Genomic DNA, 26,629 nt, shown 5'->3' with positions numbered 1-26,629 from the left:
TGGAGTCAGCTCAGTAAAAGAAGCAACAATCAAAGCTTGTCACACGAACACCGTCCAGTGCCTGCTGTGTGCCAGGCCCTGGTAGCGTTTCACATTTACTCCCATAAATGCTCTGTGAAGTAAACAGAGCAAGGACCTCCATTCAATGGTGAGGAAGCAGGCTCCAAGGTTGAGAAGCTTGCCCAGACGGATGACGGCACTGGGACTGGGACCCAGGCCAGCTCTCAGTCACCCCTCTAGATTGCTCTCAACAAGCTCCTGGGTGCTGAGTGCTGTGGCTCCCGAGGGAGCCTTCTTGCATCATCAGCGGAGGCCTTGGAGCAGACAAGGGGGAGGATACGTTGTCTGTGGAGGGTCGAGGTGGTTGGGGTGTAGGGGCAGGGTCCCGCGGGCAGGCAGGAGAGCCAGGCGGCAGACCCAGCTTCTCCCTTGCCTGATCCTTGCCTGCCCGCCCAGCCCTGCAGCCCTGGGAACCTGCCCTCCATAGACTGGTTGTGCAGGGCCCCATGGCGGCCACTTCCTTTCTGCTTTCCTCTCATCACCACCTTGAGCAGTCAATGAACCAACCCCCGCTTCCTTAAGAGATCAGTCAACTTTGCAGGGCTGGGTCTAGAGCCCAGGTTCTATCTCGAGATTGTCCCACAGCTGTGGCAAAACCCTGGCACACCTCACTACTGCCAAAGAACTGGGGGGAGAGCAGGGCTCAGTCTAAGTCCTCTCTTGGGGGACCCTGGAAGGAGAGTGACCTGGGTTACATACACCCCACCCTGGCTTACCCCACCGTCCAACCTTTGGGGGCGTCTGGCTTCCTGAGGGCAGGGGAGGCCAGCACATTTGAGGAGTGCCCTACAACTGTTACAACCTCTCTCCTCATGAGGCCACTGTCCCCATCTCACTGGCCTGGAAACAGATCCAGGGAGTGGTGTGATCTCCCCAGGCCATGCAGGGGGTCAGCAGCAAGGAACTCAGTGGGCTTTCGGCTACTGCGCGGTGACTGTCCATCCCCATCCGGGCACAGGAGAGGGGCCCCTGCTGGAGATAGGGAGATAAGATCGGCAGGCCCTCAGCTGGAGCTTGTGAAAGGGATTGCTGAAGGGGCTGTTACAAGAGCAACCGCCGGACAGTGGCGCAGGTGTGGGAGGAGGCTGCGGAGGGCGTTGGGACTGGGTTTGGTCGGGCATGGGGGACAGAGGGTGGGAGACAAAGACACTCAGCAAGTACGGGGTCTGCATTGGGGAAGGGATGGACATGTCCACCTGAAGAAGGGGTGAGGACCACAGGGCGCAGCGGGGCGACTCTGGGGCTGAGTGCGGAGACATGAGTGAGGGCCCTCCAAGCACAGCAGGATGGGGTTGGGGCAAAGGATGAGCAGGGCTCACCCAGGGGAGGAGACCAGGAGGAAAGGCCAGGGGTGTGAAGGCCTGGGCCCCGGGGGGAGGACCGGCTTGGGGCATGCTACCCTTCAGATGTGGAAACAGAGATGAGCCAAGGCAGTGCAGGCAGGGGCAGAGCCAAGTCCAAGCCCAGGTGGGCTGAGCCCACTGCCGTAGCCTCCCCTGCTGACCAAGGGAGCTACTGGTGACCAAGCCCAGAGCACATGAGAATTTACACCCACCACTCGCGTTGTGCTACTGACACGCATTGAAGAATCACACGGAGAAGCATGAAGCCCGAGACAGGCCCTCGGCTTGGATGGAGGCCTGCTGCCACCACTCTGCTGGGTGCTCCCCCGTGACATCTCACTGTACCCCCCAAATGGCCTATGAGGTACCCCCTTGATTTTCACTGCCAGGCCCTCCCTCTGCCATCACCTCCCCTTCACCTGCATCTTGGAGAGAGCCAAGAGGACAGAGAGAAAGGGAGAGAGACCCAATCAATCATTGATCCTACATCATTCATTCCCTTAACCAATTTTTTGAGCACCTGCTGAGTCCCAGGCCTTATTCTGGGGGTATGGGAGGTACAACAAGAAGGCAGCCCCAGCTTCTGCCCTGTTGGGGAGGAGAGGAGCCTTGCCAATCATCTAGTCCAAGCCCCATTTTAGGGATGTGAAAACTGAGGCCCGGAGAGGGGAAGTGACTTGCCCAAGACCATATACAACTAGGCAGGATCAGGCACAGTCTTCAGAGGCTCACATGACTCCTCAGTCATCCAGCTAAGATTCATTGAATGACCCTCTGTGTTCCAGGTGCTGCTCTGGGCCCTGGGACAAATACATCAGTGAACCTGACAGCAAAGAGGAGTGAGCAGGTGAGGGGGAAGAACATCCCCACGCTGGTGGAGGGGGTATGTGTTTCAGTCCCATGACTCCCCCGAAAATGAGAGGGAAGTCCCAGAGCCCCACCTCAAGAGGCTGGGCTTCTGACGCCCAGGGCTCCTCTCCCTCCCTCAGAACAGGCTATAAAAGTCCCTTCCCAGCTCCTTCCAGAGAAGAGCAGGAGGAAGTGAGAGGTCAGCTCAGAGGCCACGGGAAGGAAGCAGGGGACCCCCACCTGGTGATCGCTTACCCCACTGCGGCTGGGGTCTCATTGCAGAGATGAAGCTGCTCCCGGCCCTGGCGGGGGTCCTAGCCACACTCATCCTGGCCCAGCCCTGTGAGGGCACAGCCCCAGGTAGTAGCCCCTCGGACGGCCAAGGAGAGGGGCAATGGAGCGGGGAGGACTTGGGTCTGAGGGACCTGTGGCTGCCCTGGAGCCTGAGTCCCCTTCCCCCTGAACAGCCTTCTCTGGGGCGGTGGACACCTCAGTCCTTCAGAGCTGCATAACAAAGGCCAAGTTGCTGGTGGATTCTGCCTACAATCAGACTGAGAGGAGGTGGGCCTGGGCTTGGGTCTGGGGCCTGCGTGGGCCTGGGAGGGTCACTGATGGGGGGTGGACTCCAGCCAAGGGCTTCTCACCCATCAGCTGGCCCTGGGCACCTTGGGGCAGTGCCGTGTCAGTGCAGAGCCTCCCTTCCGTCCAGCCTTCTGTCTATTTCCCCTGTGCTGACTGCCCACTGCCCACGGTGGGGGCCCTGCTGGGTGGGTCTGCTTCTTCTCCTGGCCCTCACTCCTCCTCTTCTGGGCAGCATCAAGCAGCGCCTTCGCAGTGGCTTGGCCAGCCCCATGGACCTTCTGTCCTACTTCAAACAGCCAGTAGCGGCCACCAGGACAGCTGTGAGGGCTGCTGATTATATGCACGTGGCCTTGGGGCTGCTGGAGGAGAAGCTGCAACTCCAGGAGTCCAGATCCTTCAATGTCACTGGTACTGTGCACCCCATTGAGCTCCTCGCCCCAGGCCTGCCCCAGCCTGGGAGTGGAAGGGAGACAGACTGGGGTGCAGGGCACGTGGCCTTGGGGCATTGGGAGGGGAGAGGAGAAAGGGGTGGGAGGTACAGAACAGACTAGCTCAAGAAGGAGCCAGAACCCTGCCCGCTGCCCCCCCACCTCCAGACGTGCTAACGGCACCCCAGCTGCGGCTGCTGTCCCAGGCCAGTGGCTGCGCCGTCCGGGATGAGGCTGAGCAGTGCAGCGACAAGTACCGCACCATCACCGGGAGATGCAACAACAGGTGGGTGCCTGGGGCGGCACCTGGCCTGGGGTTGCCCCGCTCCCTCCCCTCCTTCCCAGCCCTGCTGACCCCGGCCCACCCACCGTCTCGCAGGAGGAGACCCTTGCTGGGGGCCGCCAACCAGGCCCTGGCTCGCTGGCTGCCAGCCCAGTATGAGGACGGGGTGTCGCTCCCCTTCGGCTGGACCCCCGGCAAGAGGCGCAACGGCTTCCTCCTCCCTCTTGTGAGTCAGGGCTGAGGGTCTAGAGGATGCCCCATCTCTTCTAAACGCAGGGAGTCAAAGCACAGCCCACAGTCAGCCTGCCAGGTCTCCCATCCGGGCTCTATGGCTGGCGGGCTGGGTGACTCCAGCTATGTCTCAGTTTCCTCAGCTGTAAAATGGCAGTAAAACCTACTTCCTATTGCTGTTGTGACTATTCAATAAAGTCCTTGGTATAAACATCCATATAAGATGTGATAAAGTAACGCCAGCCATTACAGTATCGTTTTTTTCCGGAAAAATTAGCATCAAAGTACCTTGCTAAACTAAAGAACAATGCACCTTAATGTAGCTCTAGCTATGGACCTAAACTGTTTCACATTTAACAGTTTATCCATTTTCTATTCATATGGTAATAGAACAATCTATCATCAACCCATCTATCAACATCTATTTACTATTTTTTCTTCCATTGATCTTTCCATCTATCCAATTCTCTCCATATTTATTATCCATCACCTAGCAACCAGTCCTTGCATCTGTCGATCAATTCTACCATCTAATTATCCACGAGTCTATAACTTGTTCTATCAGTTTGATCTATCTGCCTCTCGGGGGGAGCAGGTGGGGTCTGAGCCAGCCAACCTGGCCCCTCCCCCTCCTTTTACTCCTGGAATCGTCAGGAGCCAGGCCAGAGATCATTCTTGTAGGAATGACAGCAACACAGGAGGTGGGGCTGAGCAGGAAAGGGGAGAGGAGGGCTGGAGAGGACGCAAAAATACGCTAACTCCAGCAGGGGTGACCTGCCATCCCGAGTCCTGGGTTGGCTCTGACACCCCAAGGGGTCAGGAGCCTACGCCCCACACTGACTTACCTCCCCACCAGGTCCGGGCAGTCTCCAACCAGATCGTGCGCTTCCCCAGCGAGAGGCTGACCTCCGACCGGGGCCGGTCCCTCATGTTCATGCAGTGGGGCCAGTTCATCGACCACGACTTGGACTTCGCCCCCGAGTCCCCAGCCAGGGTGGCCTTCACTGCAGGCGTTGACTGTGAGAGGACCTGTGCCCAGCTGCCTCCCTGCTTCCCCATCAAGGTACCCTCCCCTAATCTCCCGGGCCCCTGGTGTGGCCTCCACCCCCAGGTGATGGTGTTATAGGCTTAAGGTTTAAGTTTAAGTTTAAGAGCTGGGACTGGGAATCTGGAGCATTAAGAAACTGCCTGTGATGCTGGGATATCACACAGAGACAAGAAGACTCCTGGTTCTGTGTGTGTTTGAGGGGTGGGGGTGGTGCAACCTGCCAGGAGGTTCAGTGCAGGCTTCACAGAAGGGAAGCAGTTGAGACTGGCCTTGACCCATGGGTCTGCTTCCAGCAGGGGAAGCCTCTGGGCTGCTGCCTTTTTTTTGAAGCCTTTAGAGTCTCTTAGCTCTTGCCCTTCTCTCCCTCCTGGGGAGATCCGAGGTCCTGCAGTTCTTGCCAGTTCCTGGGATCTGGCCGTGAGCACCATGCACGCTGAGAGGCAATGATAGTGTGGAACACTGGGGAAGAAAAGACGGACTCCTGGGAGCAGAGCCTCTGTTGGGGATGGAGGGGAGGTCCGTGCACACACTCACACACTCACTCGCCCTTATTAGTGTGGGGTGCGATGTGTGGGGGCCCTGGCTGGCTCCTTCCTCTAGGTCCTCAGGGGAGCCTTCCCCAGCGTCCTATTACACCTTTAGCTTTTGACTTAGACCAAGCACAGCAAATGCTGCCTCAATTCAGAGTTACATTACTCTACGTGGGTGTCTGTTTTGACTGAATTACACCAGCTTCCCGCAACCTGTCCTGAGTTTTGGTGACTTTCCCAGTCTCCGAAGCACCCAGCACAGAACGGTGCTTAGGAAACACCTGTCGAACTAAATGGAATGAAAGGAGCACAGGCTCATGTGCTGGGAGAACTAGTTCTCATCCCTCCTTTCCTGCTGACAAGTTGTGACTTCCCCTCTCTGAGCCTCAGTTTCCCCATCCTTAAGATGAGGCTCTAAGGCCTCATGCATTTCTAACCTTTCATGACTCTATGACACAAAGTGCTAAGGATGCTCAGAAGGCCTGGTGAGCACCTTGAGTCTGGGTGAGTCAAGGAGGGCTTCCTGGAAGAAGGGAGTTTTGAGCAAGGTTTTGAAGCAGGTGGGGGATGACCAGGAGAAGGGAGCTTGTTCGTGAGGAGCCCCAGTGTCACAGATTCCTCTTCCATCTCAGATCCCGCCCAACGACCCCCGCATCAGCAACCAGCGTGACTGCATTCCCTTCTTCCGCTCGGCACCCGCCTGCCCCCGAAACAGGAACAAAGTCCGAAACCAGATCAACGCGCTCACCTCCTTCGTAGACGCCAGCATGGTGTACGGCAGCGAGGTCTCCCTTGCCCTGCGGCTGCGCAACCGGACCAACTACCTGGGGCTGCTGGCCGTCAACCAGCGCTTCCAGGACAACGGGCGGGCCCTGCTGCCCTTCGACAACCTGCACGATGACCCCTGCCTCCTCACCAACCGCTCTGCGCGCATCCCCTGCTTCCTGGCAGGTCTGACACGGTGGTGGTGGTGGGGTCACCCCAGGAAGCAGCCAGTCCCTGGGTTCCAGGTTGGGAAGCCACAGTGGGACGGGATGGGGTATACGGCTCCAGAACTCAGTGTTCGGCACACCACAGCGCAGATCTGTGCGCTGTCATCACAGAATCAGTACGCTGGAAGGGGTCCCTTTGCAAGTGACCCAAGGGTGGCCAGAGATCACAGCTTGACTCTCTCCAGTGATAATGGGCTCACCCACTAGAAGTCCATCTGGAGCAGTGCTGTCGGAAAGGTCCCCCTCATTTTGATCTACTGTCTATCTGCTGCTCTTCATCATGCTTCTGGGACCTCAGAGAAAACGCTCTCTTTCACATAGCAATAGCCTCTTTAATTCCCTGAAAGTAGTTTTTACTTTCATCTGTTTTTTTTTTTTTTTTTTTTTCCTTCTTGGGGCTAACTTCCCTTACGCTCTTTAGTTTCCCTTCCACTGCTTCTAGACCCTGTCACCTGCTGCCTTCTTCTGGATGCATAATTTGAACTCTTCTGAGGGTTTTCCCCCACACCGTCCTGGTCATAATAATGATGGTCCTCGCTTCTGGTTGTTTCAGATATTTAAATGTGCCATCTCTAATCCTGACAGCAATCCTGAAAGGAGGGCACAATTATCGCCCTCGTTTTGCAGATGAGAAACTCAGGGACGGTAACTGATGTGCTCCAGAGCAGAGGGTCAGGTGGCAGAGCCCACGGTGGGAATCAAGTCAGTGCAGTGGCCAGGTCTGGGCTCTTTCCACTCTGCTCCACCACTTCCCTCGCAGGGAGTCATCTCAAGCCCCTTTTCTAAGGATCATATGTTTCTTTGTTCCCAGCAAGAGCAGCGTGCACCTTCATGAGATGTCTACTGAAACTGAGTAGTTTGAATAGGACCGTGTGCAAAAGAGCTTAGTTCAAAGCCAGCAAGTGACTGTGTGTAAGGCCACCTTTGGGAACGTACTATCCTTCCCGGCCCATGGAAGGAAGTCTGCTGACAGGAACAGGCTCTGCCCAGCCCTCCCTTTTTCTCCCTCCCTGGGGCTCCTTGGGGAGAGCAGCATGACACCAAGCCCAAAGCTGGGGAAAGGTCTAGCCCCTGGGACAGACCGTGCAGAAGGATGCAACCCGTGGGGCAGGGGGACCCACAGTCCCAAAGGCAAGGCCCCTGAGTCACTGTGTCCCTTCACTGGCTGCGGATCTGGTCATCTTGCAGAGCAGAATCATTAGGCAAAGGTTTTCCCGCCCAAGCCCAGCAGCTGCCCTGTGCTTCCCCCCCTCGCCCAAACCCGTTCCAGGGACTTCGGGACCCAGGACTCCACAGTCCTCCCCATTCTGGCCCGCTGTGTTGGGAAGGAGGGTGGTCATTGGTGGAGCCTCACCGCACAGCTGAGGAGATGGAGGTCCAGTGAGGCCAGGAATTTGGCCCAGGTCACAAAGTCCCACCACCTCTTTCTAGTCCCCAGAGCTCTGTCTGCCTTAGCAGAAAGACATTTCTGTGGGAAGAGCTCTGTTCACTCTGATCTTGGGATTTTCAAGGTGATACCCGGTCAACGGAAACCCCCAAACTGGCAGCCATGCACACCCTCTTTGTGCGAGAGCACAACCGGCTGGCTACTGAGCTGAGACGCCTGAACCCCCGGTGGAGTGGAGACAAGCTGTACCAGGAGGCCCGCAAGATCTTGGGGGCCATGGTCCAGGTAGGGAGCCTGGGTCCCAGCATCCCCTAGAAGGCAATCTGGCCAGAGAAGCCATCTGAGGGAGTGACTCCCACCTTCCTCAATACATCCTCAGGGATGTGCCTCAAGTCAGCCAGGTCTGATTGGGGATGTTCCTGAGATCTGACCTGTAACCCTGACCATGTCACCCACCCTCTCTGGGCTTCAGTATCTCCATCAGACAATGGGAATTCAACATGGCAACATTTGACACCATGCCAATAAAGAATTGGTATGTCTGAGCAGGCTTCGAAAAGCAAAAGGTTTGCCCCAAGGCAAGGACGTGGGGTGGGGGCCACCAAGGTAATGATCTTCTGACATCTTTTCTTCCAGATCATCACCTACCGGGACTTTCTGCCTCTGGTTCTGGGCCAGGCCAGGGCCAGCAGAACCTTGGGCCCCTACCGGGGGTACCGCTCCAATGTAGACCCCCGGGTGGCCAACGTCTTCACCCTGGCCTTCCGTTTCGGCCACACCATGCTCCAGCCGTTCATGTTCCGCCTGGACAGCCAGTACCGGGCCTCGGCGCCCAACTCACGGGTCCCACTCAGCTCTGCCTTCTTCGCCAGCTGGCGAATCGTGCACGAAGGTGCCTGGGTTTTCCAGAGGCAGCCAGGAGTCGGGGTGGGGCCCAGCTTAGTGCAAGGAGGCCAGGCTGCTGCTCAGGTCACGGGCAGTGAAAACAGGGCAGGTGTCACCAAGACCCTTAGTCATGTGCCCCCATCCCCTCCAGGATTAGAGAATTTCTAAAAGAGGAGGAGACTGATGTCAGACTGGTGGCTGTGGTCCTGAAAGAAAGGAGCTTCCTTCCACTCCTTCTAGAAGAAGTGAGGGTGCTTTCTTTCCCTGCCAGCTCCAGCTCCCTTCCTGTCCACCTGGGTCACTGCTTCCTGATACACACATCATAGAATTTAAGTGACTGGCTTGTCCAGCTCTGAGCTAGTTTAGCATCATGGGATTCAGGGGCTTCCAAGAGGCTGGTCCAATCTGTGCTGCTCACATTCCCACCACCAGGTGGCATCGACCCCATCCTCCGAGGCCTCATGGCCACCCCTGCCAAGCTGAACCGTCAAGACTCCATGTTAGTGGATGAGCTACGGGACCGGCTATTTCGGCAAGTCAGAAGGATTGGGCTGGACCTGGCGGCCCTCAACATGCAACGCAGCCGCGATCACGGCCTCCCAGGTGAGGGGGCTGCCTCCCCTCCTCTCAGGCTTTGCCTGACCAGGGTTCCTTTCTGACTGGGACTGTCACCGGGATATGCTGTGGCTCAGAGGCACACAAGCCTGAGGCTGAGGACCTCCTTTTCAGTATCTTCTTCATCCACTGTGGGGTTTCTAGCTTTAGGGTCGCCACAGGACCAGGACTTGGACACAGGAGCTGAATGAAGGAGATTAGGACTTTCCAAGTAGCAAAAAACAGTAGGTTTCAAAGGCAGGGGAGAGCTACCCCATTCCCCAGTACCCTGGCAAGTTCCAAGGAGGAAGCTGCAAGGATATAGAAGCTGGCTCTTGGCTCTAAGTGGAGAAAGGCAAAGAGACTGAGAGGCAGGGAACAGGTGGAGTAAAATTAAAACTGTCTTGGCTGTTCTACCCCAGGAAAGAAGAAAAATTAGGCATTTTGCTAGGAAATTTGATGGATTTCTTTTAGTCCTCCCGATGACCTTGAGAAGTAGCTGTTATAGCCATTTTTATAGGTGAGGAAATAAATCTAGTAATTTGGCCCAATGCCACAGAACTAAGAAGTAGTGAAATTCCAGTCAAGTTAAAAATTCCTCCTTACTTCCCCCTGTTCAATCCACGATGTTAGGGGAAGACTGGCCCCCGCTTTGCTGGTCTCTCCCCCTCCCCATCGCCTACTTCTCTGTCTCGGTACAACCTGAGGCCCCATCTGCCTCGGCTTCTCTGTGGCCATTGATAATGAAGTGCGGGCAATTCCTCCTGCACCTAACACAGCAGCTGGCAGGCACATAGCCGCACTCAAGAACTTGAGTTTCCTTCCTTCCCTACACCTGGGTGCCCCGGACAGCTAAAGCGCTGTGGGCGCCCCCTGCTGGAGATGTGAGATTGCTAGCCAGCCAAATTGGCACAGTTTTTGATCCCGCCAAGCTGTCCCAGAAATATTTTCCTGATCCTAGCTCTTGCAGTCTCCTCCAATCCCGTCCCAATTCCAACACCAAATTTGGAATTGGAAAGTGTGATCTGAACTCCACTGCATAGAGGGGGTGACCTTGGAAAAGTCACAGCTGCTCAAGCTCAGCAAATACCCACTGGTAACATGGAGATTACAAAGTACCTCACAGAAGTGGGAGGGTCCTGAGAGAGATTCACACAGCGGGGCTTAGTAATGGTGAAACATCATATGGTTTTCCTTTGTTCAGCCGGGGGATGGTATTTGTGAGCTGTAGTTCAGTGGACGACTTTGGACTCCTGTTTCTTTAGGTTATGAAGAAGCTATCTCCTAACTTGATGGTCCCCACCATATTATGACTTGGTCTTGGTGTGGGATCCTGATAGCTAACAAATCAGTATGGCTGGTCTTTGTAAGTTTCTGAGTAGGTGGGAAAAAATTTTTAACAGCTTTATTGAGAGAGAATTAACATATCATAAAATTCACTCATATAAGGTATATAATTCAGTGGTTTTTGTGTATTTAGAGTTGTGCCTCATATTTAATATCAGAACATTTCCATCACTCACAAAAGAAACCTGGTCATAACAGGCACTCCCCTGATGGAAATGTTAGCTATCTTGATTGTGGTGGTGGTTTCATTGGTGTACACATCTATCAAAAGTCATCAAATTGTACATCTGAAATATGTGTAATTTACTATACAGGAATCATACTACAATAAAATGTTAAAAAAAAAAAACAAAACCAGGCACTTCCCATCCTCACTCCAGCCCCTGAAAATTACTAATCATCTATCTCTACGTATTTGCCTATTCTGGACCTTTTATATAAATGGATTCATTTATATAAAAAGACCACATGGTCCTCTTCTGAGCAGATAAATTTTATCTATGCTGTTCATTTCTTTGTTCACTTATGTATTCATTTATTCATTCATTCTACAAATCTGAGAGTCTTTCATGTTCTGGGTACTGTCTTCTTTGTGTCTAATTAATGCCATGAGCCCAATAATAATATCATCGTGGTTGTGAGTGCTGGTTACAACAGTGTTTTACGTTAGTATACGCCTCCGTTCGATAGACACAAAGTATGGTTGTCTGCTCACATTGAAAATTAGAGGGGAGTGATTTGGTCTTTGAAAAGCTCAAGGCCTCTTCTGCCAGCAGGGATTTTGTTCTGCCCAATATTGCCTGACCACAGAGCTCTCTCGGGAGGAATCGTGGAGAGAAGCTAATGGGAACCGGCAGAGGTAAGACTAAACGGCTTCTGTCCCCTCTCCCTACAGGGTACAACGCGTGGAGGCGCTTCTGCGGACTCTCCCAGCCCCGGAATCTGGCGCAGCTTAGCCAGGTGCTGAATAACCGGGATCTGGCACGGAAGTTCCTGAGTCTGTACGGGACACCTGACAACATTGACATCTGGATTGGGGCCATCGCCGAGCCTCTTCTGCCAGGGGCCCGAGTGGGGCCTCTTCTGGCCTGTCTTTTTGAGAACCAGTTTACAAGAGCCCGAAACGGAGACAGGTAAGTGACCCTACCCTAAAGGGACCAGCCCCAGATGCCAGGCAGAAAGCACTAGAATTCCAAGACTCAACAATGAAACAAAGTTTATATATATATATATATCTGAACCACTAAGCTGTACACCAGAAACTAACAGAACACTGTAGATCAACTATGCTTCAACTTTTTGAAAAACAGTGAAAGTACTCTTTTTAGGTTCATCTCTTCCAAGATCTGAGACCAGGAGGCTCCTCCCTGGAGAGCTTGGTCAGAGGGAGAGAGACCACTTGCCTGAGGCAGAGGCACCTTTAACCCAGGAGACAGACTTCTCAGCTTCACTGTTGCAGGCTTGTGGATCCCAAAAACAAGCAGAAAAGGCTAAATCTGGTTTTCCTCCAATAAGCTTGAGGTTTAAGACCCGACTCCTTATTTGGATTTGGCATTTACCTGGGTTCAAATCCAGCCCTGGCCATGTATATTACTGTGCATTTAATCCTGGGCAATTTACTTGACCGCTGAACCTGACTCTTCCTCTATAAGATGAGAATCACACCTCTCCTGCAGGGATTTTGGACAGGCAAATGAAATCATGTATGTAAAGTACCCAGCACACAGCGGGTGCGCCTTCCTATTCATTCCCCCCGAACTTCACCCACCTCTCTCCCCCGTCTTGTAGGTTCTGGTGGCAGAAACGGGGTGTTTTCACCAAGCGCCAGCGCCAGGCCCTTCGCCAGATTTCCTTGTCTCGAATTGTGTGTGACAATACTGGTATCACCACTGTTCCAAGGGACATCTTCAAGGCCAACACCTACCCCCTGGGCTTTGTGAACTGTAACTCCATCCCCAGACTGAACCTGTCAGCCTGGAGAGGCACATGAGGCTTCTGCAGGTAAGGGGAGGCCCCCCTGCGACAGCCCTGTGCTAGGTCAGGCCCGCACATCCTTCCTTGGACAGGATGGCCGAGTCCTCTCAGGCCTCTAAGCAGAACAACAGACCTTGTCTCTAGAGATTTTTTCCTGGTGGACACTAGCTTCTGGGCTGACAAGTTAATTCCAGGGCGCTGGGACTTTGGGGAGCAATCAGGAAGGCTCCAACACCCTAAAAGCAGCTCCATGTCTGGATATCCAGCAAGTTCCTTACTTGCCCACCTGTGCCACTTCCGCAGGAGTCCATCGGAGCCTCCGGCCTTGGAGACAGGGGAACCTGGGGAAGACCACAAGGCTACCTTCTCCCCTGGGGCCACCGTTTCCTGCTGATGCTTTTGCTGGCTATCGCTCAGAGCTGGTTCTTTGGGAGTGACGGCCGGGCTCCCAGCAGCACTGAACCCTCCTCCTAACGGAGCCTCTTACCTATTAGGTTGCACATCGGCTCCAGGTGCAAGGCCTTGTGAACCAAACAAGGGGCCTTCAGGACCTGGCAAGAAGAGTCATCTGGAAGGTTTCCAGCCACTTTCTTCTATTTCCCAGCCTGTCCCTGACCCCTGCCTATGACGGGGGCCACAGAGTCCCAGCCTCTAGCCACTCCACCCATGGTCTTTCCCTGGAGCCTGCAGGTGGGCAGCACACTCTGCTTCTACCAATAAAGCACCGCTGAGGGCAGAAGCTGGTTTCTGCGTTGGGCTGGGGAGGGCATGACCTCAGTCCCATGCTTTGCTCCAGATGTTTAAGAGGAGTGCTGCCAAGACACAGTTGGCACTAGCCTCTGAGCCTCTCCCGGGGGCTGAGTTTAGAGAATCAAAAGAAACACTCTGGAATACAAAAGGCAGGGACTGGGAAGGGCAGTGGCATGGGGGCCTTGGCATTAAGGAGAATACCCCAGCCACGCCAGCGACCTGAACAGGAAATCAGGCGACAGAACATCAGTCAGTATAAAAAGTCTTTATGTAAAAAAAACACAATAAAAGATACCAGCCAGCTAGCAGAAAGGACTGGGCACTGCCTTCAGCCTTCATTTACTCCAGAAATAAGTTCTATCGCAAATGTAGCTAGCTCCCGGTAGTGGGGGAGGCTACCCTGGGAAGAGGAGCTGGACTCCGGGCCGGGACTGTAAGATCTCTCTCGCCTGCCTTCCTTCTCGAGCCTCCGTTCATAAAGCAGGTGTGGAGCGGAAGGCACCGCAGCTCTGCCACTGAGGCTGTGAGACAGGACGGAAGGAGGCTGAGTCGAGGACAGAATGAACTCTGGGCCCACCCCCAAACTGCCCTCAAACCAAAAAGCCTGCCTTGTGATGCCCACTTGCAGTGTCTGACATATGAAGAAGGGGACCACATGGGGGCCCCGGGGTCTACAGCTTTGAAGACGAGGCAGCTGGAGACGAGGCAGGGGGGCAGGCCCGGGATTCTCTCAGTGATGCCAGCTTTCAGCAGGGCATCACGATCTCTAATCAGAAAGATGAAGAGGCGGGAGGGCATGGCCTTGGCTACCACTCATCTTGTTGTTCTGTGGAAGGCCAGGGCTGCAGCGAGCTAGCGGACCATGGCTCCCGAGGGGCTCACTAGGTCCTGGGGAAGGCTTTCTCGGGCCTCCTGCATGCGGCGCCGGGCTCGACGGAAGGCCTCTGCGAGGGAAGCAGACACAGGAGTCAGCTGCCATGGTGGCGGGAAATGGGCCCATGTGGATGCTGGGTGGCTGGCTGGGGGAGGGGGAGCCTACCCAGCACATTGTGAATGGAACTCTGCTGGCTGAAACCCTCCAGACGGTCCAACACACTCCGCATCCTCTTCCGCAGGGAACTTGACTCCATGAAGGCCCTGCAGGGGAGCCCGCCACATGGCCACGGCTGCTCTCCAGCCCGTGGGATGAAGAGCCCCAAGGCAGAGGGCCAGGACCACTCACCTGGACTGCTGCAGACAGTGCAGGCGGAAGGTGACAATGCCTGTGGTCTCTGTGCGGAGTCCAAAGCGGCTCAGACGCTCCCCCTGCGGCATCCAGTTAGCGTCAGGTTTCTGTTGGCTTCTAGACCCCAGGCACCATGCTGGCCTCACTCCCATTCTTATTCCCATTCTTGGGGAGAACAGTTCTGTTGGGGAAACTTCATTCCAACACCCAGACTCCATCACCTCAAGGCTAACATTGGGCTCCCAACTGTAAATCAGGGCACATTCCAACCTCCTTTGAGTACCAGCAGTCTTGTAGGCTGCCTGCCAACCCTCTGATTCTGGAAGCCTCAAGGATGGGCTGGAAGGAGGGGCTGGTTATTCTGACAGGGACCAGGGGAAATCTCTAAGTGCACTGTTTTCCACAGCTCTCCTAGGATAGCGTGTGGATGTCTGTACCTGGTTTAAGATACGGTCAAGACTTCCAGCTGAAGCCACAGGAAGGAAGGGACTAAGCAATAATGAAGCAATGGGCAATAGGCCTTAACCCCGGTTCCACCTTTTCCAGAAGAAACAGGGACATAAGTTCCCAGCATGAAGTCTCCCCAGAGACAAAAGTCACCTTGAAGGTTCCTGGTATCCGCACGTAGGAAAGGTCCTCCAGCTCCAGAGAGCCGCCAATGAAAAACCTCCTCAGCTCAGCCACGGTGCCGAGCTCCAGGGGCCTCCACGTGGAGACTCTCAGGGTGTGTGCGCCTGTGCGGGAAGAGGAGAATGGCGCCATGGCGGGGATGGGCACGCGCCCCCTCGCTGACTCCCCAGCAACGACACGGGCCTCGCCACCAGTAAAACACCTGGCCTGGTGACGACCTGGCCTCTGGTGAAGGTCATCATGGTGGTTTAGGGTCCCCATTTGGAAATCAAACAGAATTCCAATTTCTGCTCTGCCAGCTATTACCTGTGCACCAGGACAAGTTTCTCGACCTCTCTGAACCCCAGTCTCCTCATCTAGCAAAATGGAAATAATAGCAACACCGACACCTCACCGAGTGGTGGGGAGAATGAAACGAGAAGCACTTAGCACAATGCCTGGCGCACAACAGAAGGCAGGGCTGTTACTTCAAAAGGGCTTCTGATCTACTCAATACGCACCCGCCAGTAGCCCACTTCCCATGCAGTGCCCCCCTCAAGGCCAGGAGTCAAATCAAGAGTTGCTGGGAGCGGAGACCAGAGCTGCTCAACTTCTCAGTTAGCTGTCCCTTCACCCGGCTGTCTCTAATGGAGAAGGGGAATCTCCTCCAAAGGAGCAAGGAATCGTGCGAGTTAAGTGCTTCCAATTCCCAATCATCCCTACTTCTCACGGGAAGCGGCCAAATCTTCTGAAGTGCTAGTCTTGTTTCTGGGAGCGAGGGCACGTAGGCCACATGGAGGGCAGGGACAAAGGTCACCTGGGGTGGCGGGCAGCACCACAGCCCCGTAGCCTTCCACGCGATACCTCTGCCAGAAGTCGAGCGAGCGGACCTCACAGTAGAGCACGGGCCACTCCGGGAGGGCACCTGCACGAGTGGGAGCAGCAGCCAGGTCACAGGAGGCCTCCCCGGGAGATGGCCCGGCCTGCGGAGACCCACGGCCAGGGACCTGCCGGGCCACTCACCAGCAGATTCATCCTCGTGGAGGAAGGAGGCCTCAAATGTGAATGGGTAGGAGAAGTAAGCCACCTTATCCTAAAAGAGAGGAATATTATTTTATACTCGGTGTCATGGGGTGGACAGGCCCTCACTGGGAATTTGTTTTCCCTGTGGCCAGTGACAAGGTCACCCCCACAAGGGGAAAAGATAAACTATCACCCCAGGTAGGAAGTAAGAGGCTGAGAGGTGAAGGGACACCCAAATCCAAGCTGTGACCATTTTCAAAAAGGTAGAGAGGACCCTGGACGAGGCAGCCCTGCAGAGCCCACAGCGAAGGGCCAGACCCAATAGTGGAACCTTCCCCTGTTCAGCCTGATGCTCGTCAGATGCCATCCCAGGAGTCCTGCTCCTCCCAGGCGCCCCCCCTTCGTTGCTATACCATTCCCAGGGACTTGGTGGCACAGGTCTGTGTGATTCCTGAGAGCTGCTGGAACACTGGGCTCGACCAATCTGAAAGCAAAAGACCACACGTAGTAAGTTTACCTGGGAGGAGAGCAAGGAGTTGAGAAAAAGACAAAGTTCTGTTATCCATTCATTCATGCAACAAATCCTCCATTTAGCACGTACTGCGTGTCTGCTATGTGCTGTGACCAGTCACTGGGGACATCTTGGTGACCAGACAGAAAAGCTTCCTATCTCTCATGATGCTAACCTTCTAGCTGGGGGTGGAGGAGAGGTGGTGCAGACAACAAACCAACCAATAAGAGACGATTAGGTGGTACTAAATGCTAAACTAAAAATGAAACAGGGTGAAGGGACTGAGTGACTTGGATGCTCATTTAGACCAGGTAGGGAGGGACACCACTCAGAGAGGACACTTAGACTGAAGCCTAAACTCAAGCAGAACCAGTCATGCAAAGATGTGACACAAAAGGTTTCAGACAAAAGAAACGGTCCTGAAAAGGCCACAGGTGGGAATGAACTTGGCACGTTCAAGAAGAGAAAGCAAGCATGACTAGAATGTTGTAAGGGAGAGAGAGGCAGGGGCCAGCGCCTTCAGGGAATGGAGTTTGGATTCTGCTTTAAGTGAGAAGGGAAGCTGTGGGGTTTTAAGTTCAAGAGAGACAACTGAAAAATGCTCAATGTGGCAATGATATATGCGGCAAATGAACTGTTCCTCTCCGGAGCAAGACAGGAAGCAAGAGGGTAAGTTAGAAACTAAATGCTTTGGTCTAAGCAAGAGATGCTTGGTGGCTTGGTCCAGGATGCTCGAGAAGATAGATGATTCAGGACATCTTCTGGAGACAGAACTGACAGGAACTGGTGGTAAAGTGACCGGATGCAGGGAGCCAGAGAAAGTGAGGAATCAAGGATGCTTCCTAGGCTTCTGGCATCAGCTACTACGTAGATGACAACGCCATTCTGCTAAGTGGGGGAAGACAATGAGGGTGGGTTTGAGGCAAGAGGAGGAATTATGAGTTCTCTTGGTCATGTTAAGCAGAAATGACAAAGAAGTAATTGTACAGGAGTCTAGAGTTCAGGGGAGAGGCTAAGGCTACAGAGAATCTGGGAGTCTGAGACATACAAGCAGTATTGAAGCCATGGGATGGATGAAGCCACCTAGAAAGACCTAGAAAGACTGGAGAGGGAGAGAGTAACAGAAGGTCAGGCCCGGCCTTGGATACGCTAATAATTTGAGGTCAACAGAAGATGAGGAAACAGCCAAGGAGGCCTCTGAGCCACCAATGAGAGAAGGGAGGAGCATGGAGCCAGAAGCCAAGAGGAGGGTTCCAGCGAGGAAAGTGGGCTGTGGCAAATGCTTCTGAGAGACAAGCAGGGTGAAAGCAGACGTCACCACAGGATTCATATCTTGGAAGTGATCTATGACCTTGAAAAGAACAGTGACAATTTTAGTGGAGGAGTCGGGAAGGGAGCCTGACTGAATGCCTCTGGAAAACTGTCAGAATGGGTACAAAAAGAGAGACTTAGGAACATTACTTACTAGTAGTTGGCAGTTCCACAAAGAAGTGCACGTAGAGATTGTCATACTCATAGCCTTGGGCTGAAACTAAGAAAACAGGAAACGGTTTCAACTTATTTTCCTATCACCCTTAGCACCCGACCCAGTCCTGAAGGACCCACACACTTGAAAAAATAAGTCCCTCGAGAGCCAGGAACTCTGTCTCCAGGAATGACTCACGCCTGAGCCTCCCAAGTGCTGTGGACAACCCAAGGCGTCCACTGGGGCGGGGCGGCTCACTCCACAGCTCCATCCTGCCCTGGCCGAGCATCAAGGGATCTCCGTCTGGTAAGAAACTTACCTACCTCTCCATTTACAAAGAGCCGCAGGGCACCGGGGACGGTCTGAGGCAGAGAGAAGTGGGAACAGGTCAGGAGGTCTGAGGGCGCCGGCACCCCTCCTCCAGCCCGTGGGCAAACCCCTGGGAGACCTGAAGCTGGACATCAGACCCACGTGTATGACTGTCATGCCTCCGCCCTACCAGCCACTTCTCCACAGATCTGTTCCCTCCATTTCTAAAACATGTAACACAGTGGGGAAAGGACCTAATTTGAATGGTGGGGAGGGCAACAAAGTATGAGTATTTTCGAGAAGAGCTGAGAGAAGCATCCACAGCTGCCTTTTGCCATATAGTGAGAACTAGAGAGCCCTGCTCCCCGTAAAGGGCTGCGGTCCAGGAACTAGGCAGTTTCCTTTTCTCATCACTTGTGTATCTATCTTATCCAACTTTTTAACACTGCACATCTGATGTTAATGCAATGTAAAAAATAATGAAAGTTCATCTGTTAGAGAGAGAGAGGGAGACCACTGGGTAATTTCATCCTTGTTTCCAGATCTAGAAATGGAACTCTTGCAGTAAGACACAGAGTAGGACCACAGAATAACTGACTCGCACTATTCTGTTTTGTTTTTTAAGAGCCAAACTATTTGACAAACAAAAATGACAGCCCATCTCTACGGGGCACTTAGGAAGAATAGCGACATGAAGAGTAAGGAAGACATTTTTCCTTCCTATATTTATAAAATTAATTATAAAGTAATAAATAAATACACTGCCACTGATAAGAACTCAAAAGTACCTAAGTTTAGAGAATAAAAAGTAAACATTCCTAATTTAACCCTCTCATCACACAACAGCCATCTGCCGTCTTCCAACCCGCCCACTCCCCAGAGAAAGTCACCCACAGTGTGTGTCCCCTTTGGGACCTTCTTCTACAGGTTAACAGTTCTAGATCAACATGCAATGTTTTTAAAACGTAACAAGGATTATACTCCACATGCTATTTTTTACTTCCTTTTTACACTGAGGAGTATGTCTTGGGGGCCTTGAGGAGAAGACAACACTCAGTGATGGTCAGAACACTCCAGCTGAACACACCCGCCAGCGGGGCTGGGGCTACAGGACGCCGGGCTCCTCACCGTCTCAAAGTCGGTGCCCACGAGGCTGCTGAGGTACTCCTTGTGGCGGCCATACAGCTGAGGAGACAAACCAAACCAGCACTCGAGAGGCGACCCCAGCCAGACCGGGGTTCAGTTCCAAACGGGAGGGAGGCAAGCAGCAGGAGTGGGAACTGCCACCAAGAGCCGGAGGCCTGAGCATCCCAGCTGCTGCCAGCTCTGTCTCCATGAGGCCCGGAGGGTGTGGAGTCCGCGGGTCTGGGACCAGCCTGGCTCTCGCGCTTACGTGACCTTGGGCAGAACGCTTAGCTGCTTCTCAGTCTCCATTTCCTCATTTATAAAATGGTAACAATAAAAGTATTCACCGCAGAGGGCTGTGGTACAGTCTAAATGAACTAAAGCATGTGAAGGGCCTCGCGCGGAGCATGGTAAATGCTCAAGTAAATGGTCATTATTATGATGATCTTACAACAGGATCAAAAGCGGGTATGTGAGATGTCAGCAGTGCTTCCTAAGTCAGGAGGGGCCGTTAAGAGCGAGACCTCGCAGCTGCAGACCTCAGCCTTGGACGTGGCCTCACTCCCCGCTCTCTGGTACTTGGGACGAACCAGCTCTTACGTCCTTGAACAGACGCTGCTCCCGCTCCTCCTCCTCAGGCTGTGCGAGGGACGACACGTTGTCAATCGTGTACTTCCACAGCTCCGGCTTCTCCCCCTCTGTCTCGATTCTGTAAAGTCGAAGCCACAAAAGGGCTAACTCTGATGACAGGAGATGGGGTCCTGCAGACCCAGCCCGGGGATGAGCCGAGTTGCGGTTCTGTTACTCTAAGACAGAAGAGGTCAGCCCGGAGGAAAAGCCCTGGCCAAGCCCATCGTGCTCCGTCTGGGTCAGTCTCTGTGTGCAGCAGCGCAGAGAATTATTTTCACTGAACTACACTGCTGAAGTCATCACTTTCAAATCAGTGTAGCTGCACATTTTCTGAGAACAGGATGCCTAGCGTCCTAAGGGTCTATGGCCTGGAAGAGAATATGAACCCCCGGCCAGGAATTTAAGAGTTAGAACAGACGAAGGGCTTTCTGAGATTCTCCTCAACCAGGGGCAAGAAGGGAAGACAAGGAAAGGAGTGCTGGTGTCCACTGTCCCCTTCCTCTTCTTCTCACCTGTAGGGTCCTTTGAGGCCAGTGAAGTCAGGTTTTACTGCGATCACACCATTGCTATCCACCTTCAGAGTACAGAGGACGTGTTCATACTTCTTATAGCCAAGCCTAGAAACCAGGGAATCCACACCAGGGTTCAAAATCACTGGTCCCACCTCCAGGGAAAGAGGAAGAGGTATCTAGCCCACGTCAGAGAGGACAGAAGCTGTAGTGAGAATTATCGTGGTGAAATACCTTCTTCCAAAGAGAAAAAAGAAGAAAAAAATGCCTCCCTCCCATATACCTGAGATGACTGTAAAGGGGGGTGACGGGCAGGGAAAGGAGGAAGGATGAGGGTCTGAGCCGGGCCACGAGGGGCTGCACTCACTTTCCATAGGGCCCCAGGTCTGCCATGATGTACATTGTCTGAAGAGGGGTGTTGATGACATGGTTGTTCCTCACAAACTCTTCTGAGGGCTCCCAGGTGACGATTCGGGACTTAAGGATGCCACCCTCCCTGGGAGACACCACAGGAAGGGTCACTCCCCTGGCCCCCCAAGAAGAGCCTGAAGGAGGAACATAGGGGAGCACACCAGGGTGGGGGCCTCCGTAGAATGGGACACTTGAGTCGGTAGGCAGACCGAGAACACTGGCGTGGAAGGACCACAAAGGCCCCCCAGCCGCCATCCACGCTGGTACTCACATCCCTCGCCTGTCTTGCCGGCGCCGCCTGACGTTTGCCATTCGCTCGACCAAGAAGGATGGCATCTCGCTGGCTGCGGTGGTCATTTTCTGACAGTGCTGGGAAAACAGGGCAGCCCTGTGTAAGCCATCTGGTCAGGGCCACATGGGACCAAGCACCTGGAGGGAAGTCTTCCTTCTGAAACCTCACCCGAGGCCCGACCCTAAGAGGCACAGCCACCTCACAGTTACACATGCTAATGGAGGGGACAACCCAAAGGAGAGTCCAACCAAGCCTTGGTTTGCCCTAAGATTTCAGCAGCATCCTACCCTTCAGAAATGAATTTATTTGTGCTAATATTAAAATGAGCTTGCAGTCTCTAAGCACATACCACCAAAGAGTTGGGTGAGTCTGCCTGCTAGACGTTGACATTCACTAGGTAGCTGGAAGATGCCACATGTAATACAAGTGTTCTGTAGAGAATCCGCACATGGGTAATGAACACTTCACTGTAATTTTCTTTTCTTTACCAAAACAGACAACCCAAACTTTATATCTACCAACCCACAGCTTTCTTAATAAAAGCATCAACCTTTCAAAAATGTTCACTTAACACCTGCTCCTTGCAGAAATCTACAAGGTCACAGACAAAAATCAGAAAATACATGCTCTACTCTCCCTCAAGGAGTCTGAAATCTCACTGAAAAGAATACACCATGCAGTGACTGAAGAAAAGGTAAAACTGAAGTCCCCGAGGGCATGTCGTCACAGGCAAAATGAGGACATAAGCCATTCCCTGTGCTGTACTGAATTCCTCTTAAAACTCATATATATTCAGTTTTGGCTGAATCCATGTTGAATTTGATCTATATGGTTCTAGATTCCACCCACCTGTCTGATCTCACGATGCATGGAGGAAGTCAAGCCCAGTGGCCGTTTCTCCCAATTTGCAGTCTGCAAGTCTAGCATTAGAGATACTGCCACATTTCTATGGACACTTTAAATGATCTCCAGGACCCTTTTGGGCAAGTGGCTTGACAGGGAAGTCCACACTGCAAGCTCATCTCACCACGATGCCATGTACCTCTGGCAGTCAGCCATACTCAAAAGGCTGAGTTTGGCAGGAGACCTGCCACCATCTCCCTGCTAAATGGTCTCTTGTGACTCAGAGTCTCAAACTTGCTTTAAACAGAGGGGAAAAGTCCCTTTCTGAGATGAGTTTCTTGGCCCAACTGTGCTTTGTACAAACACAATCTTTGTCTATTTTGGTCTTGGGGGTATTGAGAAGCAGCTGCTGAATTGTGGTGAAAAATTAAAAATAAAACAAAATAAAAATAGAGACACTGCTGGCTCCCCAAGTCCCTCCAGCAGGTGGAGCAGGGAGCTGCAGCCACAGCACCTGCGGACTGTGCCCACCTACTCTGGCCTGGCTGCCAGCGGCACACGGTGGCTCCTAGACAGGGTCTCCATCTCCCCTGAACAGGCTTCTGTCTTAACACACAGTGGGGCCAGAAAGCTAGGGGAGGCAAAGGTTAAGGGAGCTATGGGACTTGGGAAAAGAACAATACCTCCTCCAAGTTGGTGAATCTGTCAGAGTCAGTGTAAGTAAAGATTCGTCGGTTCTTCCTGCCATCCGAATCCTCCAGCTTCAGAATCTCTTGACGGTACTGATGATCCAAAGGACTCTGGCAGGCTGCTTCATTTTGATACAGATCTACTTCAAACTGAGGTCACAAGGAAACAGAGATCTACTAAGAATAGGTCAAATTTTTTTCCTATAACTGGTCAAATCAGCTCTATAGAGATGATGCAATCCAACATGTTTTCACAACCAACTCTCATTTGTCTAAACTAATGGAGGACAGGGGATCCAAAGGAGATTAGAGCTAAAAGGAACCAGAGTGATAGTCTAATTCAACTCTACTGTTACAGAATTGACATAGCAAAACAGTAATTCTTTCTGTGGCCCAGAGGTGGAAAGTGCCTTAGCCAGGATCACAAAACTGGGTAGTGGCAGGCATAATGTTACACTGACCCCATGAATACAGCAGTGGGAAGTATAAAACTGCTACAACCTTCTGGAAATTAGTTTGGCGATATGGATCAAGAATCTTTCCCAGCTACCAGCCAGGTGGGAGGTGGACCGGGTGGAGGTAGACTGAGCAGACACGTGGCACTGGCTCACCTGGCTAAAGAGCTTCTCTTGCCACCCAATCACAGCCTCCTCCTCTTCATCTTCATCTGGGCGGTGTCCACCTCCAAAGACAACAGAGAGTCAATTGTTTGAGCCAAACCAGCACCACTTCTTGCTCTGTAGTTGGTTATAGCCAAAGTCCCTGCTCTTACATTTTCCACAAAACCTGTTGGAACTCACTGGTTTATTAAGCACTCACCCTAGACTCACTCTAGAGATGCTGTGGATATGTGTGGAAGCCAAGATTAGGACCCAAGAAGTCTTAATCACTAATCTGGATAAATGGAAGTCATGCCTTCCAGGAATTATTTATTCTAACTCAGTGTGAGGCACTGAAATTTAGAAATAGGCTGAATGGCTCTTCCTCAATCCCAACTGTCAATATTTGCTAGAAAAAAACTGTGATGTTTTTATCTTTACTATTCCTGAAACCATATACCTAGAATCAAACACTGTAACCTTAAGAGACTAAGTATTAGTAAAGAAAAGGAAAGGTGAATAACTTTCATTTAAAATCTTGTCTGCAGTTAGTATTTATTCTTTTTGGATTGTACATTCATATCCTTTGCCCATTTTCTTTTTTTTTTTTTTTTTAATGGAGGTACTGGGAATCAAACCCAGGATCTCATACACGCTAAGCATGGGCTGTACCCTCCCTGCAAAGAACTGATTTTTTAAAAGAACCAAACCTAATACATATACTCCTGGCTGAGTATGCCTTCTTCAAAGATACATGCTTCACAACCCACCAGCTCACACTCTTGCTCAGAAATATTTCTGAACAGACAACAAAAGCAGAGAGAGACGTGACCTAACATGAACACAATGTCCTTTCTTGCTCACTTTTCTGGCTTCCCAGGTAAGGAAAACTGCAAGAGTAAAAATGATGTTAATATATACATTTCCCAAGCAGACCCCCATTTGTAAATTGTTTTGAAAAGGGTTTATAAGTGTAGTTCAAGCCTGGAGCATTCTTTCTTCGAAAAAAAAAATGCCACAAATGGTATTTAGGTTGACAGGCAAATTTATAATATATCTAAAGTATGGTATTTGCTATTTCACTACATTTGACCACAATTCAGATCAGTATCTTGATGGCAGGAATTACACTTATTCAATTTTTATGCAACATAATGTAGTTTAAGCTGCCTGGGATCAAATCCTGGCTTCAACACTTACCAGCCAAGTGACCTTGGACAAGAAACCCAACCTCTTTATGCCTTTCCTCAGACTACAGACCTGGGTCTACTTTGTCTTAAGAGGTAACCTCACCCTAGGCCCTTCCCCAGATCCCCAAGGGGCCACATCACCACCATACACCCACTGGCGGTTGGGTGAGGCCTAAAAGTGGCCAAGTCTATGAGGTCCTTTCCGGGCTGGGCAGCAGGCTGGTAATGGAGGTAGTTGCTTGATGTGATTCTTTGCAGGTGGACTCTGCCAGGGAAAGAGAAGCCCAAAATACCCGTTACAAGACACACAACCAGGAGATAAACACAGAGCAAAAACGGGGGAAACAAAACACAGTAGAGGGGAGGGCTAAGGCAACAGAAAGGGAGGTGAGTGGGGCACGGGGTCCTAAAGAGAAGAGTAAGGATGAGAAAGTACACTGGGGACACAGGGCTCCGAGGAATGTGGGAAAGGAAAGGTCCTTAAAGGGTGGGTCTGGAAGCTGTGAGTGAAGAGGGTTCCGGGTAGTGAGAGAGACCCGGGCAGACCGGGCAGAGGTCAGGATTGCAAACGGAAGTAGGGGTCCTGAACAACCGAGAACTGTAGTTCAGGCTCCAATTATCTGAGAGCATAAAAGCACGGAGCTCTGAGGCAATGCGACTACCGGAGGCGGAGGTTGCGCACGGGGTCCCGGGAGCGATACACGGCCTCTCCGGTGTCAGTGCTCCAGGCGGCCTCCGCCATGACAGCTGTGCTGCGCCGCGCCGCGCCGCGCCACGACTGGGCCGGAAAGCGCGTCGCCCCAGTCCCCCTAGCAACGGGGGCGCTGGGTTCGGGAGGCGGCGGAGGCGCTGCGCGCGCAACTCGCAGTTCCCCACGCGGCGCCGCAGCCGCCTGCCCAGCGCGGGCGCAACCCGGGCGGAGTCCAGTTATGCGCTCAAGCCGGGGTCCTTTTTGGGTCACCGCTTATAAGGTGTGCGAACGAAGCTTGCTTATACCCAAGGCCAGACTTGATGCACTTTACAAACGAGGAAACTAAAGCAGAACCATCGGCCCCTTTTACAGAGATTCAGACAGAAATGGTGATGGAGACCAAACCCAAGTGTCCTGAGTTCTCAGCTACCACTTTTTCCGCCACACGACTCGGCCTTCCACTGAATGCTGGGAAACTTTGGCCTGAAAATCAGTGGACGTGACTCACAGAACGTACCCATTCTTCCCCCCCTCATCAGGGGAGGTGATGACAATTACTCAGACATGAAGATACATTCTTGGAAGAAAACGAAAATGTCAGGAGATTTAATAATCCTTGTGTTGGTATTCACTGAATCAGAGAAAGAAAAAACAAGGAAGCTAACAGTAAGGAAGGAAAATGTGTTATTATTGCACTGGTTTTTCCCCTGCGTGTGTTATTTCCGGATTTTTAAGCCACCTTAGATGGCCACCTAAGCCACCTCAGGAATAGCCAACAAAATGCCATTCTGAAGACGTGCTTCATTGGTCTGTCAAAGGCAGGACACACTGTAACCTCGAGACTGGCTCTCTCGCACCTTGGGGATGTCAACAGCTATCAGCCTTTGACATTTACTGCTCCTCCAAAAGAGTAGCCAATTGTCCCCTGAACTCAAGAATATAATGTCAGTTTGATTATATGGCGTTGGGAGCCCTAAGCAACAATGCTACTGTTGTTTAACATCAAGGACTCACCATAACAATAACCCTATTTATTTAAGATCTTCTACAGCCTGGGCACTCCGTTTCCATTGTCCCCAGTCCTCCTAGAAACCCTTTAAGTAAGTATTGTGTTCTTTTGTTTTGGTTTGGTTTGGGTTTGTTGTTGTTTTTTTAAGATTTTATCTTTTTTTATAGTCAGTTTACAATGTATCAATTTCTGATGTACAGCATAATATTTCAGTCA

At 52.3% G+C, this 26,629-nt stretch overlaps 3 protein-coding genes across 7 annotated transcripts in view; 2 read left to right on the top strand and 1 right to left on the bottom strand.

The window, feature by feature from the left end:
- The first annotated feature begins 322 nt into the window (after window positions 1–322).
- On the top strand, window positions 323–13,252 carry EPX (eosinophil peroxidase). Of its 2 annotated transcripts, none has more exons than XM_074342736.1 (13): window positions 323–2,612; window positions 2,720–2,813; window positions 3,067–3,242; window positions 3,431–3,548; window positions 3,642–3,771; window positions 4,633–4,839; window positions 5,987–6,305; window positions 7,858–8,018; window positions 8,370–8,625; window positions 9,051–9,221; window positions 11,455–11,692; window positions 12,348–12,560; window positions 13,028–13,252. In XM_074342736.1, the coding sequence occupies exons 1-12, from the start codon at window positions 2,537–2,539 to the stop codon at window positions 12,547–12,549; spliced, it is 2,148 nt and encodes a 715-aa protein (XP_074198837.1). In that variant the 5' UTR covers window positions 323–2,536; the 3' UTR covers window positions 12,550–12,560; window positions 13,028–13,252. The 2 variants fall into 2 exon arrangements, with proteins under 2 accessions (XP_074198837.1, XP_010949372.1); XM_010951070.2 differs by lacking the exon at window positions 13,028–13,252 and adding an exon at window positions 12,837–12,972 and having other exon boundaries at window positions 324–2,612.
- Window positions 13,253–13,533: 281 nt separating this feature from the next.
- MKS1 (MKS transition zone complex subunit 1) lies at window positions 13,534–25,531 on the bottom strand. Of its 4 annotated transcripts, XM_010951069.3 has the most exons (18): window positions 25,376–25,531; window positions 24,869–24,978; window positions 23,536–23,606; window positions 22,919–23,074; window positions 21,372–21,469; window positions 21,057–21,185; window positions 20,693–20,797; window positions 20,151–20,259; window positions 19,554–19,610; window positions 18,436–18,478; window positions 18,117–18,182; window positions 16,554–16,624; window positions 16,141–16,210; window positions 15,935–16,042; window positions 15,109–15,242; window positions 14,506–14,588; window positions 14,323–14,420; window positions 13,534–14,227 (listed from the first exon to the last, which is right to left on the bottom strand). In XM_010951069.3, the coding sequence occupies exons 1-18, from the start codon at window positions 25,453–25,455 to the stop codon at window positions 14,136–14,138; spliced, it is 1,680 nt and encodes a 559-aa protein (XP_010949371.2). In that variant the 5' UTR covers window positions 25,456–25,531; the 3' UTR covers window positions 13,534–14,135. The 4 variants fall into 4 exon arrangements, 3 of the variants coding, with proteins under 3 accessions (XP_010949371.2, XP_045369733.2, XP_045369732.2); XM_045513777.2 differs by lacking the exon at window positions 14,506–14,588; XM_045513776.2 differs by lacking the exon at window positions 21,057–21,185.
- Window positions 25,532–25,641: 110 nt separating this feature from the next.
- Window positions 25,642–26,629, top strand: part of LPO (lactoperoxidase) — a 38,918-nt gene continuing 37,930 nt past the window's right edge. The window contains exon 1 of the mRNA XM_074342735.1: window positions 25,642–26,504. The gene's annotated coding sequence lies outside the window, so the exon portion shown is untranslated. The remainder of the gene's footprint in view (window positions 26,505–26,629) is intronic.

Source organism: Camelus bactrianus, chromosome 16, assembly GCF_048773025.1.
Source record: "Camelus bactrianus isolate YW-2024 breed Bactrian camel chromosome 16, ASM4877302v1, whole genome shotgun sequence".
Taxonomy (NCBI): Eukaryota; Metazoa; Chordata; class Mammalia; order Artiodactyla; family Camelidae; genus Camelus; species Camelus bactrianus.
The sequence above is the reverse complement of the archived record's forward strand: the minus strand, read 5'-3'. Positions and strand labels throughout refer to the sequence as shown.

What these genes read in the sequence shown, in the direction of transcription:
- EPX (XM_074342736.1), top strand. Translation starts at nt 2,537, where the DNA reads ATGAAGCTGCTCCCGGCCCTGGCGGGGGTCCTAGCCACACTCATCCTG. An exon ending in CTGTGAGGGCACAGCCCCAG is followed by an intron (nt 2,613 to 2,719) that starts GTAGTAGCCCCT and finishes CCCCCTGAACAG; the next exon opens with CCTTCTCTGGGGCGGTGGAC. An exon ending in CTGGCGAATCGTGCACGAAG is followed by an intron (nt 8,626 to 9,050) that starts GTGCCTGGGTTT and finishes TCCCACCACCAG; the next exon opens with GTGGCATCGACCCCATCCTC.
- MKS1 (XM_045513777.2), bottom strand. Translation starts at nt 25,455, where the DNA reads ATGGCGGAGGCCGCCTGGAGCACTGACACCGGAGAGGCCGTGTATCGC. An exon ending in GACCTGGGGCCCTATGGAAA is followed by an intron (nt 20,798 to 21,056) that starts GTGAGTGCAGCC and finishes CCTGGTTTCTAG; the next exon opens with GCTTGGCTATAAGAAGTATG. An exon ending in TGGGCACCGACTTTGAGACG is followed by an intron (nt 18,479 to 19,553) that starts GTGAGGAGCCCG and finishes TCTCTGCCTCAG; the next exon opens with ACCGTCCCCGGTGCCCTGCG.